Genomic DNA, 16600 nt, shown 5'->3' on the forward strand with positions numbered 1-16600 from the left:
TTTTTTTCTTACAAGATTCAACTTGCTTGCAGACTTCTGTCGTGTCTAAAGTACTGATACTGCTGTGGATCTCAGAACATGAAATATCAGTGATAAGCTAAGAAACATTGAAGTTCAAATGTAGTGCACTGCCCTCATCTGGTAAAGGATATCTGTATTAATCATAATACTGATATGGTCCTTTGTGAGCAGACTGCTGGAGGCGTTCAAAGGGAAAAAGTTCAAGATCAGTGATGAGCAGTAACAGCCACCATCAATTAACTGGAGAAAGAAAAATGACTTTGATTTGAAGGAAAGAGCAAATTTATTTAAATAGAAGTAGTACAGTAAACTGACCTGTGTACAGAAGTGCAGTTGTATAGCCATAACCATGCTCAAAAAATGGAACAGCGACTCACTTATAGCTGTTTTGCAGCTTTTTGAGCCTTCCCAGCACTGTTCTGTAGATCTCACTGTTCTGTGCAGGGAACCTGTGTGAAAAGTATAGGGTTTGAGAGTACTTGAATAGGGGCTGCTGTCCATCTGGGAATGGAGAAGGGCCTCGAGAGGGAAAGAGAATATATCCTTTGGAGAAAAGAAGTCAGCATGCTCACCTGACTTCGGGAAGAAAAGGGCCATAAAATGGAATACATTTAGGTATCATGAGAAAGTATTCCTAGGATTTGGGGAAATATGGCATAGCTTGTTATTATCTCCCTTTGGATAGTGCAATGCTGCCTGCAGCCAAAAAGTTAGAAAGAAGTAAGGGCTCTTTGCACAGCATGTCTCCTGTTCTTGTGTGTAACACAAAATATGCTGGAATGTACTGTAAGAATGAAATGTGAATGATGCTTCATCCAGATTTTGTAATGCTGCATCAGGAGAGACCATGACTGTATAGCTGAAGTTACAAACAACTGTTTAACTAGCTTAAGTGCTTCCTCAATTAGCAAGTTCTAAGAAAGTTCAAGATGTTCACAAAATTAGGAAGGATGGCAAATACAAATTGCTGGTGAATGTTTAAAAACCTACTGAATAGAAAAGAGAGCGGACTCATTCCTCTCTTTCCCCCTGAAAAAATATAAAGAGAACTCTGCTTTTGTGACTGCTACAACAGACATGTCTACTGTATTTAGCAATTAAGCTATGAAAGGAAGGAAAATAAAACAGCTGGTGTGACGTGCAGAATTCCTGTTTCCATTAGTTCTAGTCTTCTACATTAGAAATGGACTCTCACAGTTACATCTCAATGCTGACAATAAGCTCAGTCTTAAGCCTGCCTCCAGGTTTGTGCCCCAGTTGTGCCAGTTGGACTAGGGACTCGGTATACAAGATGAAAATGATCTGAAAAGAATTTCTTTAAGAAAAGTACTTGGTGGACAAAAAAGTGTATGCAAAAGATATGTCATTGTTTCACCAAATTCTCTTTGAAGGGGTATCTGCCTCCCAAAAGAACTTTAAGAAGTATTGTATTTTCTTGCTTCTAATGCTTCAAGATGTTCTTCAGAAGGAGTGTTTCCAGTTGTTTTTTTGTTTTTTTTTAAGTAGTCATTAAAGCTGCACAAATCATTTGCTTTCTGTTTGTTGGTCAAATTAAAAAGCAATGAAAGGTTGAAGGAAAACTCAAGAGTGTCTTTAAGTTGTAAGTTTTAATTAATGTTTTATTTGAAGTGTTACTATCATTTTAAATAAAGAAATTAAATTAAATTTCTAAATGAAATGTTTCAAATGATGAATTCAAAGTTTCCTGCTTAATAGCATCACTATGGAAAACAAAAAAAAGCTTTTAAAATTTATCTTTGAATATTTTCAGTTGAGTAAAACCATTCTGGATTACTATATTAACTGTCTGGAAAAAATCACTTAGCTCCCTTCCTCACTGAAGCAAGGGGCTCATTGCATGAAACAAGCATCTTGCTGTTTTTCATGGAGCATCACAAGATCATAGAATTTATTCAGATTTACATAATTCTTCTCCATTGTTAGTGTAGCCATTAATCATTTCCTGCTTTTCTGGTAGGTGACTCAGCTGAAGCAAATATTAGACCAACAAGCAGATAATTTCAAGGAGTCACTGAAGAAACACAATCTGCAGTCCAGCAAAGAAAAGGAGAAGCTTTTGCAGGATCTTCAAAACACCATTAAAGAAAACCAGAATGTTAAACTGCAGCTGGAAGCGTCACATCAAAAAGTTTTAAAAATGTTGGAGAAAAACAAAAAACAGGAACTCAAGGTCAGTTTATGGGATAAGAGTTAAAAAAACAGATGTGTGGGTTAAACAATGTTAGAAACCCCTGAGTATCAGCTCGTTTATTACCTGTTATCTTAACTATATGCTGCCATTGTGGCTCATCATGAACTATTTTGTGATTTTGAAACCTTGTTATCTTAAGGGTTGGGTTTTTTTGGTGGTTTGTTGGTGGTGATGTTTTCATTTTAACTTTTTTTTACTGAGGTCACAGTATGAATGAAATTATTTCTATAAAATACTGTATCCTAGTCTATAGTTAGGCTATAGGATAAATGCGAACTCTTCTGAGTGTGCTCTGCTTCACCAATACAGGGGAATTCCTAAGTGTTTTATTAACAGGAGTCACTTTTTATTGTTTTTTATCCATTATTCATTTATACATAAGTAGTATAAAAGAAGTATTGGCTTAGATGCTTTCAAGAAATGAATTCTGTAAGTAGATAATGAAAGCTTCTAAAGGTTCAAGGGGATTTATTTCAGTGACAAAACGTTAATGCAGTATAATGAGGTACTGAAGGAAGTAGCTGTTCAAGTGGAAAAAAAAAAAACCTTAAAAATCTACATGCACTTGTAGCATGGATTTAGTACGTCTCTTTGTATTACATACGTTAGGGAAAACCTTTTAAATGCATTTGGTAAAACCCCTATAAAAATGATTTAATGTCTTGTTTACATATCGAGAATCAAATCCCAGCTTTATCAAACCGAGCTGGAGGCAGTAGCTGATAAAAATGAAACTGGTAATAGGAGCTTGTTCTCAGAACCACTACAGAGCAACTTCTCCAGCAATGTATCAGTAACACTTCCAGTGATGATGGGAAGTTCTGTCCAAGAAAGGCTAAATGAAAGATAGAAGCTTTTGTCTGACACAGTGTGATAAGAAAAGGTACTCAGGTCAAATCTGGGACTTTGGTGAATGGTAAAAACATCTTTTTAGTGCCAAATAAGTGTGTTACTGTTGTTATTTGATTTTGCACAACAAATCTAATAGAAGATATTGTGATAGTTTATCTTGTCCCTATTAAGTTTTCTTTTTCATCTTCTAATCATTTTTATTCTTATGTTGATGAAGTGTCACATAAAATGATGATGAAAATAATAAAAGTTCTGCAATGAAAGACCAGATTCATCCAGGTTTACAAGTAAACCAACAAGGTGATACATAGGCTCTGACTACTTTGTTTTTTTGGGGGGTGTTTGCTTACAGGAGGCAGAAGAGCGTTTGAAAAAGGAGTTTAATGAGACTTTCAAAATCCAACATCAGTCTCATAGGCTGGAAATGCAAACCTTGGAAGAGAGAGCAAAGAAAGAATTACAGGATGAACTCGAGCAGATACAGAAGCAGCAAACTCTGTTGCTAGGTATAATGTCTTACACATACACAGCTTCTACTGCTTGATGATATGCTGTGAAGTGCTGCTATTCAACCCATTCATTTTCCTTCCCATTTTCTGGATCATCTCCTTTCCCATACCCTACACTTCTAGCAATACATACTTAGCCTTTGTTTGTTGACCTCACTGTGTTGTCAGCAGCTTCAGCATGCAAGTATATATAAATGGATGTACTGAATAGGAAAATTGTAGTTGTATATATGTTTCCTCCTTTTTTCTATATGGAGAATTATTATATGTGATTCAATCTTTCTGCTGAGTTCAGCGGTAGTGATCTGTGGCTCCATACGTATTCTTCATTCAGTTTACAAAGTTCCCTGAATAGTTCAGATCTGAACAGCACACTGCAGTATGAGAACGTGTAATATCTCCAGGCCTACATTCAGGTTATTAAATTTATAAAATGCTTTTTAACTAAAGAAATAATAATTCAGAAGTACTTCAAGTATAAAGAGGATGTGTTCTTGCTTTTTTTCAGTCATTCAAATTTATTAGAAAGATTTGTTGCTCTCTAAAGTTAATACATACAGTAGATAATGTTCTCCTTCTTCAAGGAAAATTGTAAGAATGAGAGAAGCAAGCATCTTTCTCCTTGTACTTGATCCATCCTGAAACTTTTACACAGTCTACAAAATAAATAGCACTACATGAAGATCTGCTTATTTAAGTGTTGCATTTCGATAACACAAACAGAGCTCTCAGCCTTCATTATCGCCTTTTATAAAATACCAGTGGATTTTGCAATGAAGCTCGAGTGCTGCAGTTAAGTCCAAGGTTAGAAGAAGTAATTACTGTGATTTAGTCTGAAAAACAGCTGACACAGACCTTACTTCTCTGATTCTCACACTGAGTTGTTGCAGTTGTAGCTCTGCATCTTTGTACTATTGCTTAGTTGAGCTGTCTATTAATAGGTTTGGCTTTTACCAGAGAGGGTGTGTTCTTTTTTTCTTTCTATTATTGTTTACTAATGGCAAAGGCACCAAGGGAGAAAGCAAAATATAATGTATTAATGTTTGCATCAACATTGTCTATATCTACCTCCCCTGCCCACCTGGCCTCTGACTGCCCTAATTATTATCTTTCTGGCTGTTATTAGGATCTCTAAGGGTAGAAATTTCTGAGCAACAGACATCATGCACTAATCTCAAAAAACAAATAGAAGAGCTCCAAATGGAGTTGAGGAGCGTGAGGACCTTGAAGAAGCAACAGGCAAGAATCCAGTTCCTACTTTATCTTATGTTTTCTGAAAGCAGTAATATCATTTTTCTCTCTCCAAGCATAATAACATTCTCTTGCAGAAATACAGTCAGTTTCCTTTCTTCGTGTCATATTAAAAATGTTAACCTTGCTTATCAGCTTTTCCCCATAGGCAGACTTTCTTCCATTTAAAGATGGAGTCTTCAATACAAGTAAATGAATGAACGTTACGAAAAATGTATATTTTATGAGAATATAATGCATGTTTGGGAACATGCAGTCACGGATTTTGTCATGCACATAGAATTTCACATAAATTTGATTAATCAGTTCACTCAAGATCAGTGCACGCAAGTCCAGTGAGGTCTTCAGGTTAAATAATAAGAGGCTATGAATAAATAATTTTTGTATTTTTCTTAGGAAGGAAGCAGCCAGAGCCAGATCAGATCTCTTCATGATGAACTGGAAAAATGTCAGAGTGAAATTTCTGAGCTCAAGAAAGAGAACTTACTTTTGAAGGACACAATGGAATTACTCAGTACTGAGTTGGAGACACAGAAGCAAGAAGCTGCACAGCTTCAGGATAAGGAGAGACAACACAAAAGGTTTGCCTTAATTTCACTTCACAATGCTATCTAGGGAGTCTTCTATTGAAGCTAGCATTAGAGATGTTGTAACTGTGATGTTAGAATTTCTTTTCTCAAGTACTAATTTTACTTACGGATGCTGGGAGTTCTGCAAAACCAATCGTATCATATTCTTTTTTTCCAACTGTACTGAAAAGCACTTGAAATAATTGTTCAGTTCTACATCACGGAGAAATTTGTCCAGTGTGGCCTCACGAGGGTGACCAGAAAAAAGCCGCATAATGTTGACTGAATTTGGAAAGGATTGGAAACAGTAAATTCCAAAGTCATTTAAGACATTAAAAAAATGTATAAGTCTCTGAGAATGTTTGTTTTTTTAAACCCATTCTCTGTAGCTGAAACCAATGGTAAAAGCAACACCTGAGAATGCTGTATGTTACTCTGTGTGACTCTACTATGGCTGTAGCAGCCAGCTTTGCCCTTCAGGGTGAGGGCAGTCAGAGCAGAAACTGACAGAGCCTCTGTGCTCATAGAAGTCTGGGCCTGTAACATGCTGTCAGGGCACAGAAGGGTGAGTTCACAGTCTTGCCTGTCTTTGTAGAAGGTGGACTGCATCCTGTTAGAATCCTGAGCCATAGGCTCAGAGCATGCATTGTGTTGCAGTAGTAGCAGTGTCCCCATGTGCTCACAAGAAACTGGAGTACTTACTTTTTACGCGGGAAACAAGATTGCAGTTGGCCAATGCATTTCTATGGCCGTTGAATCCTTTGAAGTTTCTGGGTCATAATATTTAACACGTTCTCTTTGCAAAGGGATTGAGGGATCTGGCACAGGAATGCTTTTTAGTTCATTTCTGCAGTTGTATGGAATGTATGCTTCTCATTACTCCATCTGTATATATAAAAGGAGCTTTTAAATTATGTGCTTCATAGTTTAGAGAAATGCACTCAAGGGATAAGATGTCTCTCTGCAGGCTGTCAGAGTGGCCAGAGTAGTTCTATTGCTGTCTACCCGTTAGTGGATATTTAAAGAGTAAGAGAGAGAATTTTTTTCCTTTGCACTCTTTGGAGAAATACTTGAAAGAGTCTTTCATTTTAAGCTTTTGAAACAAGATCAACAGAAAGAATTGCAACCAGAGTTTCATCAGTGCCCTCCAGCTGCCTTGGAGGAGTTGAGAGCTTCTGTTCATGAAGAGAAGAATTAGTCACATGTCAGTGATGAGGTCTAAAAGGCCTCAAAATGGTAAAACTGCTGGGCTGGAGGATAATCTTTACAGGAGATAGATGGTGTAGCTCTACTGTAGTAAACAGAAGCAGCATTAATGGAAATTATGTAAGGAGAAATCCTTCAAATAGGAGGAAAAAATCAAAGAGCTCAAATGGTCATAGGCATCTGATACAGCTGAGATTAACTGATAGAAAATGTGGAACATTAGCCTGCAGGTCTTATTTTGCTTTTGCAGGGCCAATAATTCAGGTTAATAGTTAAATTGGTGAGTGTATAAAAATAACAGCTTTTTACTATAACCTTAACAACAGTGACCTTGTCTTCAGTTTTATATTTGTTTCTGCTGTTAAACTATATAGTTGTTTCTACTCGTTGTGGCTTTTTATCTGCAAAATTTGCCAAATTTTTGTAACTGATTATTTAAAATTAACATTGCTACTGTTGCCAAGTTAGTGTAGCCAGTAATCTGCTTGAACTAATCTTTCCTGTTCTCAATTGTGAGAATTCCACCTCAGGGACAGAAACATTCTATAAGGATTAGAATCAGAACAGTGAAAAGTTTTTTTTGTTTGTTTGTTTTTAATGGGAAAACAAATCCCCAAATGAAAAGGTTTCTCTAGGGTATGACAAAACAGTAGCAAACAAAAGGCAGTAAGATAATGATTCTTCAATAAATGTATTTCATTTTGGAGTTTGGCATCAAAAAGCAATATTATGGATGGGCTCGAAAAAGTATTGGGCATTTTTTAGTTTTCGGTTGATGGTGCTAATGAAATAATATATTTTGAAAAATACTATTGTCTGTTATAGAAATGCCTTCACAGTGTTTGTCGTTAATGTTTCTTGCTATGTTTAGAAATGGTGGTAGGCATTATTAACTATTTCTAATTGCTTGCTATAATGGGATCAAAGTATACCATCAAAGTCTCATCTTAAAATCTCAGAGATTCCAATACAATTTTACTTAATATCAATTCCTATATTTTATTGTCACGCTTAACCAGTAGGATTGATGTATAAACTAACCATAGACAGAATGCCACTACTATCATATAAAAAAAAAAACCCTCCACTTCCTGAAGGTTGAAGAACAAGTGCTGCTTCTCCAAAGAACTTGTCTCTTTCTCACTGGTAGCGTGGTTCAGCCTCAGACTGCAAGTGATGTGATGAAGTCAGATCAGTCAGCAGAAGCCCCAGAGATGTGCTGTTAGCTGCCTTTCTAGTCCCTAGAAGACCTGAAAACTGCATGCTTTCATCAATGATAATAAACTAGTATTAAAACATGAGAATTCAGTCATATTTTAATACTAATGAAAGGTTACTGGTAGCAGACCTCAAAATGAAACATAAAAAAAGAGCTGGATGTACTAAAACAAGATCACCAGAAGGAAAACAAAACTTATCCGATTTCAGCAACACTCAGGCACATCTCTAAGCAAAGAGCTTCTCCTTAGAAGCTGGGTATGTCATTTAAATAAGCTGTGACTCATACTGGCAGTGAGTTCTGTTTTAAATTATTATTATTCAGACTGTATGTATATATTTAAATTACTTATGGGTAGAATATGATGAACATGAAATAGAAGTGTATAGGTTTTCCTTTGCAAACACAAAAACACAGATGCATTGTAATAAACTGATTACTGTATAAAGGAAACCATTATACAGTTTTAGAATAATAAATTAAACACTGCACTTAGCATTTTACAATGTTATGATGTATAAAATCATCTTTGTCACAAATGCTTCCAGAGACCTTGATCCATCATCTTGCACTTAATTTTGTTCAGCACAGCAGCACAAAATTAAAGTTAAGCTCCTCCTGCTCATTCTCACTCCCTTGCAAATTTCTCAGGATATTCTTGAACTGCAACCTCCACTTTATCATGTAAGTAGATACATTTTGCAGCCTTCTTTGGATGTAAGTAGTTCCGTGGTTCTTCTGACTGTATGTTAGAGGCCTCCCACAAACAACCTTTGTTTTTGACATTGTAATTTGCTCAAATTTCAGCTGTGCAGCATAGCTCCAGCAGAGACCTTCTTGGAAGTAGGCAGGTCTTTGAACATTTAAATGTTCATATCTAAACTGTGAGATACACTAAATCAAAAGAGTAATATTGGGGTTTTTCTTACCAAATTTTTCCTCTCACCAAACAAAAACAAACAAACAAACAAAAAACCACAAAAATGGGTGTGGTTGGTATTCTGTAATTAACTTCACTGTATGGCAAATGAACTTCATGACTCTCAGTTTCCTGAGCAGCAGAATTCATAAAATTGGCTGGTGAAATAATTAGTTGTTTTTTTATGGTTTAATCAAACATATGTTTCCACACCATCTTTAAGAAGGTGTAAATTCTAATTTGAATCTTTTTCCTTGATTGAGGCATTTAAAGAGCAGCAATCTCACTATAGGCTTTGCCTTAGAGGATTCACTAAAGCAGCAAACCATCCAAACCTCTTTTTTAAATAAAAGTTACAGGAAGCTTGCATTTCTGAGACCTCAGTCAAATATGGTTGGAATTGGCCTGTAGACTCCAAAATTATTGGATCAGAAAGAGAACAAGTAAATAGATACAGATATGAATAGACAGAGCAGTACAGATTTTTCTCATTAGTAAACTAGATAGGTAATATGATGTGCAAGTTTAATTAGTATTGTACTGGAGCTGGCTTTTACAATGGGTAGGCAGTTTGGTTTGGAATTCCAGAGTGTTCTGTGTTTATATATAATCTACGTACACATGCCCGTTTCTAAAAGTACTGTTCTATTCAAGACTCCTAATTATGTCCCTGTGTTTTAGTCTTGGAATTTAAACTACAGCTCAGGTATCTCTTGAACCTGGCCTAAGGAAAATTTTTGTTGGTCTGCATCCTTTCTTTGGCACAGACTTAAAAAATTAGAAGAAAACACAAGAAAACCAGAATCCAGACCAGAAGATATACACCTTATAAGCTGCCTGCAAGACAAACTAAGTGAGAGAGAAGAAATTATTAAGCAGCTGGTGGTAAGATACACTTTTACATGTATGTACGTATTTTGGCATCTGTTTGAAGGCACTGTTCAGTGTTTTGCACATTGCTTCAGATTGATACTTTATCTCTGCTCTGCAAGAATTTAACATAAATATGTTTACACACCAAAGAGACATATAAATTTCTTTTCCATCAGGAAGGAAGAAAATTTCAGCATTCACTTTTAGCCAGTAATGAATCTTACAGAAATCGATCTTTTTCTTTCACCCCTAATCCTGGATGTTTGACTCCTATGAAGGTAAGATAGGTAATTCAGTTAAAATTACAGATCATGATGTTTTGCTCCTATTTGAGTCATACAAATAACCAGAACAGAAAAGGTCCTGTTAATTTCCTGTAGTAATGTTATTCAGTAGAATTCTTTCCAATAGGCTCACCTGTGAGCAGATTCTGAGTAAAACATAAACTCAGCAGAAGTGCATTGGTACAAGTTTTTAAGCAAATACAAAGCAGTGGCTTCCCAAGCAGCTCAGTCTTCCACTGGGTTAAGCACAGCTATCGATTGCAAGTAACTAGAAGTTACTTCGATGTTGTATGTATCAAGAAGGATTTTTAATTTTGGTTTGTGCTACTTGCAGTTTGTCCCTGGTCAGCACCTGCCTGAGCTCTGTGTATATCTAAAACCTCAAAGTCAAATATACAAGTTGTTTTAATCAGACCCCATATGTAACCCCATAGATGCTTACAGCATACCCTGGAAAAAATGTTTTCTAAATTAGAAAAAGATGGGAAACTTCATTTTTGCATGCTCCTCCCACCTTGCCTAGGAATGAAGTATTGTTTTTATAGTATAAGTGTGAAAAACGTGTGTGTGATAGTTTTCTTTTATGATAAAAAGCAGCAGAAGAGACCAGTTGAGGTGCCCAGTCGTGTTGTCAGTGTACCAAATTTAGCTTCCTACGCAAAGAGCTTTTTGAGTGGTGACTTGAGATCAAAAAGAAGTGTTCCTCAAATAACAAAATCAACAAGCTTGGACCAGAGTCCTGGATGCCTCAGCGTGGGCTCTCCAACAGCACAGACTTTGGACAGCAGCACTTCCACAAGGTATTTGTTTATTTTGATGTGGTTTCAAAGAATTTCAGTGAATTTGTATTCTGAATCTTGTAGACATCCAAGCACATTACATGTCTGGAAATAAACAGCAGTGCAAGATTCCTGTCTCTTAGTGAGTTCCATGTGATCAATTTTCTCTAGACCCAGAATTTAACTGCAAATGTAGACTAATAACTGCCCAGCAGAGCTTATCATTGCAAGCATGCCAGATAGAAAGGGAGAGGAGCTGCAAATATTGGATGGTTAATAACGAACGTGGCTGTTTAAAGCTTTGAGTCCCTATCAGTAATTCTGTTAAAGTTGTGTTTCTTACTTTTGTCTCCTTGTTTTGTGCCTGGTTGATGTAGGTGAACTTTTATGTTAGGAGACATTTGAATGACCCTAGCCTAATCATTTGATAAAGGGTTTAGAGACTTAAAAACTGATTAGCAGATACTTAGCGGTCTTCCAGTGTCACATCAAGATCTTTTGCTGTTCTTGATTTCAAACAACTTCTTAGTTTAGTGAGTTTCTGCTGAAAAGCTTGTTTTTTCTTCAAATTTATGAGCTATTATTTAAATGTTTAAGATTTTCCAAATGTAAATCAACTCTGAGAAAGAGTTAAAAATATATGTAGTTAATACTATATATAGGTACAATTATATATAAAAAAATTACCACTATACTTCAGGACAAAAGCCAGCCTTCCCAACTACATCCTAGTGGACAGTAATTACCCTATACATTGAATGCTGTGGAGTTCTTTCCTGGAAGGCAGATGGTGCTGACTCCTGCCAAAGACAGTAATACAGGGTGCTGGCTTGAATCCATCTTGGCAATTCCTACATCTTAGAGATGAAAGTATTCTGTGTCATGCCAGATGACTGCCACAGCAAATCAGATTTGTATTTTAAAGGGTAATACATAGGGACATTAAGAGTAGCTTGGCTGTCTCTTACTCTTTTAAATCCATCAGTCATAAATTGGCTTGGCAGGACGACATGGGATACAGCATTGGAGGGGAGAGGGGCCCTAGAAAGCTGGTCAGTATTCAAAGATCATCTCCAGCAAGCCCCAGAAGCAGTGCATCTCAAGAAAGAGGATGGTAGGCAAGAATACCAGGAGGCCTCCATGGATCAACAAGGGACTCCTGGACTTACTTTGGCATAAAAAGGAAGTCTATAGGCAGTGGAAGCAGGAACAGGTTATCTAGGAGGACTACAAAGAAGTCTGAGCAGCCAGGGATCAGGTTAGGAAAGCTAAAACCCAGGTAGAATTAGATCTAGCCAGAGACATAAAGGGGAAAAAGAAGAAATTCTACAGGTATATCAGTGATAAAAGGAAGGCCAGGGAAGATGTGGACCCTTTCTGGAAGGAAACTGGAGATGTGATCACGAGAGATATGGAGAAAGCTGATATACTCAATGACGACTTTGCCTCAGTTTTCACCAGCAAAGGCTCTATCCACACTGTCCAAGTTGCAGAAAGCAAAGGTAAAAACTGGGAAGGATCTGCCCACTGTAAATGAAGATAGACCACATAAAGGACCTGAAAGTGCACAAGTCCATGGGACCTGATGAGATTCATCTAAGGGAAACTGGCAGATGAAGCTGCCTAACTAATGTCCATCTTATTTGAAAGGTCATGGCAGTCTGGTGAAGTTCCCAGTAGCTGGAGAAGAGGAAACATAACCCCCATTTTCAAGAAGGGAAAAAAAGATCATCTAGGGAACTGCAGGCCAGTCATCTCACCTCTGTGCCTGGCAAGATCATGGAGCAGGTCTTCCAGAAAGCCTTACTAGGGTACATGGAAAATAAAGATGACATGATCAGTGGTAACCAATATGACTTTGGGAGTGTCGATTGATGAAAAATTCAAGATGAACTAGCAGTGGGCGCTTGCAGCCCAGAAGGCCAACTGTATCCTGGGTTGCATCAGGAGAATTGTCACCAGCAGGTCGATGGAGGTGATTGCCCTCTGCTCTGCTGAGTCTCCACCTGGAGAACTGCATCCAGTTCTGAGGCCTCAAACAGAAGGACATGGAGTTGTTGGAGTGGATTCAGAGGAGGGCCACTAAGATCATCAGAGGGCTGCAGCACCTCCCCTACAAGGATAGAGCTGAGACTCCTCAGATTGTAGAAGAGAAGGCTCCTGTGATACCTTATAGTGACCTTCCAGTACCTGAAGAGGGCCTACAAGAAAGCTGGAGAGGGATGTTTTAGGAGGGCATGGAGCAACAGGATGAAGGGAAATGGCTTCATACTGCTAGAGAGTAGATTTAGACTAGATATTAGGAAGAAATTCTTTACTGTGAGGGTGGTGAGACACTGGAACAGGTTGCCCAGCAAGGTTGTGGATGCCCCCTCGCTGGAGGCATTCAAGGCCAGGCTGGATGGGGCTTTGAGCAACTTGGTCTAGTGGGAAGTGTCCCTGCCTATAGCAGAGTGGCTGGGGCTAGATAATGTGAACTATGATATGAACTCACATGTGTTACCATAAACTAAGTGAAATTAACACAAGTGTATAAAAAGCATCTTGAATCCTGAAAATTTGGGGATTATGTAATAGGATCAGTTATAGAGACCAGTTAACATTAAGATAAAATGTTCAGTTCTAAATAAAACTTCTGTCCAATTTTCATGCACCAACTATGTATATTTTTAAGTTAATTGCAGCTGCAAGTCTTGTTTTTCAAGACTTCCTATTATTATACTTCTGAGATGTCAAAAATTACTTTCAAACATTCCTCCACTGCTGCTTAGCTCTTTTTCACACTCTCCTTTGTCTTAATTCCAGTGCTATTAGCCCAGTTTGTGTCTAGCTGGCACAGCTCCCACAGTTCATGTGAACACAGATCTGTTCATTGGATTTTAATGTTTTTCTGAGGGGGGAAAAAAAAACAAAACAACATATTAAATATTGATAAGATTGTAAGCAATGCTAACGTTTATTTGTTTGCACAGGACACATGGCAGTGAACCACCACAAACCAAAGATGACCAAATGCAAGACCCTGAGCATCAAGAATGGTTTACTAAATACTTTTCTTTTTAAAGCAAATAATTTATATACTCCTCAGATTTACCAGAAAAGCTATTTTCTGTTAGGGAATGTTAATCTAGTAACTTCTGCAACAAAAAGTATTGAAATAATTTCCAAGGATATTGTTAGGAACAACAGCACTCTCTTACATCTAATTATAATGGAATTACAGGCAGAGATTTCAGCAAAATGCACTTTTTTTAATAACCTCTGTAAAAAAAATGAAGAAAAAAAACAAAATTCTTAATACTGCTATGTAAGATAACTTTTTACTCAAGAGAATGTACCATTCCACAATTACATTAAATATTCATTTTGTCCTCTAATGTCCTGTTATACACTCCAGATGAAGATATTACTTATAAGTGATTTCTTGCTTCATCAGCTGTTTTTCTGCATAGTAATGTAATTTTGTTTTAAATTGGTTTCTTGTAAAGTTGTTTTATGCTGAGCAGCATGTGATACACATCTAAGAATAGCAAGCTTACAGCAAGCTGTTTTAGAAATACTTTCTGTTTAGCTTAATGAACTGTTTTGTATAGTATTGTCCTGTAATGTTCCTGGTGCACTTCAATACGTGTAACGGTCAGCTTGATGAATCAGGATAGTATGTAAGTACAAACATTAAAATTTGCTTGTAAGTGACCAACTTTCATGGCTTGCAAAATAGTGCTGTTATGCTGAAGTGTGAGTCAGACTGAGGCACAGACTTCCAGATTTATGGGAACTGCATACATTGTCCCCATATGGTCCTGACACCCACCCCAATGCCCAGAGAGTGAATGACTGAATTTATCAAGCCACATAACCACCTTATTGTTGGGAAGGAATGGTATTATTCACAAAAAAGACACCTGTAAATAAAATAACATTCAGGTAATTCCTCAACAAACACAGGGAGGGAATTGTCCAACTAGCAGTCTAGTGTTATAGATTGGATAGCTCATCTGCAACTGCTGAAGGATTTGAATTCCATTTTACTCCTCAGCCACATGAAGAAATTAAGCACTTGCAGAGAGACATCCATCCATCCTAACATGAACCTTTGTGTGCATTTGCATCATACTAGCAAGATGCAATCAGGGAACAGGATGTATTGTGGAAAGTACACTTCTGAACAGGAACTCTGTATACTTTCAATTTAAATATAAAACCAAAATGTTTTTTTCTCCAAAAAAGAGTATTTATTTAACTTAATTCCATCTTAACTGTTAATATTTGTAGTACAAATTACATTATACAAAAAACAGATGAAGTAAAAAGGCTATCAGGTTTTCATGTTTGCTTCATTGGAGCAGGAATATTAGCAGATGCCTGTTCCAGGTATGCTAAGGGACCTTGGGGCATTTCTGCAGGTTTTTTGTGCTGTACACTGATATCTTCCAGGACTTGTTGCCAGTGTCGCAGTTTACTCAAATGCTTCTGAATTAATGCTTCTTTCCTTTGTAATTCATTTCTTAACTCTGAAACATCCTGTCGGTGAAAAAAATAGGTATTAGTAAACAGGCAGTAACGCTAGGAGTAATAAAGAACCTTGCTTAACATGCATCAACTTTTTAAGCCTGGCTTTTCAAGCTGATCTTAAAGGAATGCTTAAAAGTGCTTAAGTGAGAGGTTCCTGCAAATACACTAGGTTACATATTTCAGAGATTGGAAAGTAACCAGGAAGTACTTCTGTGCTGTGTGGGTGATAAAGGCTGCTTAAGTCTCCTTGCATGGATTTATTCAAAGGCCAGTTGTGGGCTGTGTGCACCAGGGGACTCTGCTTGAGCAAGGGTTGGACCTGAAAGTCTCCTGAGGTCCCTTCCAACCAACCAACAGTTCTATGATCCTTACTCCAGCAAAACCAAACTCGTTTGTTTCTTCAGATGAATCAACATTATGTGCGCTCTGTTCTCCCCAGACCAGCAGGCATCCCCTCCCACTTCCTTACATTTGTGCTGAGAGCTACACTGACAGCCAGGTTTTACCAACTTCAGGCCCAGTGAGAAATCCAAAATTAGTGCAAATGAGACAATTTACCTGCACTGTTGCACACCATGTCTGGTCCAGCACAACAAAGGTAAACAAACCAATTTAGCATACCTCTTTAATTACTTGTTCTGGTTTCTGGACGGACAGCTGCAGTCTTTTTTGTAGAAAAAACATTCCGTTTGCCTTGCAACATCCAGAAATTTCTGGATGCACTGATCGACACCTACAGGTAGAACAGCAACAGGGAAAGACAGAAAAGACTCTCAGAAAGGCACCGCAGGCCCATGGTGGCATTTGTGTGCATGCTGCTAACTACACCTTTTGCTAGACCATCTGGAATAAATCTTATGCTCTTCTGGATGGGATTTCTGGCACATGTCAATAGCACAAGGATGTGTATTAACTCTTCGCATCAAACACTGCTTTGTAAATTCTCAGCACTTACTTATCTTAAAGATGCAAGAAAACATTATTTTTTTTTTTCCCCAGTAGGAGTTTTATCATGTTTTCTGTAATGATAAGGAGCGATACAATAATCCGTGCCATGTGGCTGAACAAGAAACGTTCGCCGCAAGCCCAAGCGGCCGGTTCAGCGTAAGGCTCACAATACAGCGTACTGTACTGCATACAGCTCCCGTTTCGCACCACGCCGCTAGCAGCGCTCTCCCACCCCCTCACGTAACCCGAGCGCGCAGCCACAAAGCGGAGCTCGGCAACACGCCGGGCCTGGCCCGGCCGTTCGGCAGCGCTCACCGGTGCGGATCTCCTCCTGGTCGGTGCCGTTCACGTAGTCCTGGCTGACCAGCGAGGCGAAGCAAGCCTACGGGGAGGGAAACGCGGAGGTGAGGACGCGGCGCTGGACATACCCCCGTCCGGCCTCG

General features: G+C 38.0%; 2 protein-coding genes across 2 annotated transcripts in view; one reads left to right on the plus strand and one right to left on the minus strand.

Annotated features, from left to right (window-relative positions):
• Positions 1 to 12731, plus strand: part of FAM184B (family with sequence similarity 184 member B) — a 36016-nt gene extending 23285 nt beyond the window's left edge. The window contains 8 exon segments of the mRNA XM_031553178.1: positions 2000 to 2212; positions 3438 to 3591; positions 4721 to 4833; positions 5242 to 5426; positions 9526 to 9643; positions 9808 to 9909; positions 10510 to 10715; positions 11699 to 12731. Coding sequence (XP_031409038.1) covers positions 2000 to 2212; positions 3438 to 3591; positions 4721 to 4833; positions 5242 to 5426; positions 9526 to 9643; positions 9808 to 9909; positions 10510 to 10715; positions 11699 to 11873 — 1266 coding nt within the window. The 3' untranslated portion in view covers positions 11874 to 12731.
• An 884-nt stretch (positions 12732 to 13615) lies between these two features.
• On the minus strand, positions 13616 to 16583 carry MED28 (mediator complex subunit 28). Its single transcript, XM_019615153.2, is given in 5 exon segments — positions 13616 to 15218; positions 15831 to 15883; positions 15886 to 15942; positions 16473 to 16539; positions 16575 to 16583. Coding segments are annotated over 5 exon segments (384 nt in total). The 3' UTR covers positions 13616 to 15020.
• Between the last annotated feature and the right edge of the window lie 17 nt (positions 16584 to 16600).

This window comes from Meleagris gallopavo, chromosome 4 (genome assembly GCF_000146605.3).
Source record: "Meleagris gallopavo isolate NT-WF06-2002-E0010 breed Aviagen turkey brand Nicholas breeding stock chromosome 4, Turkey_5.1, whole genome shotgun sequence".
Taxonomy (NCBI): Eukaryota; Metazoa; Chordata; class Aves; order Galliformes; family Phasianidae; genus Meleagris; species Meleagris gallopavo.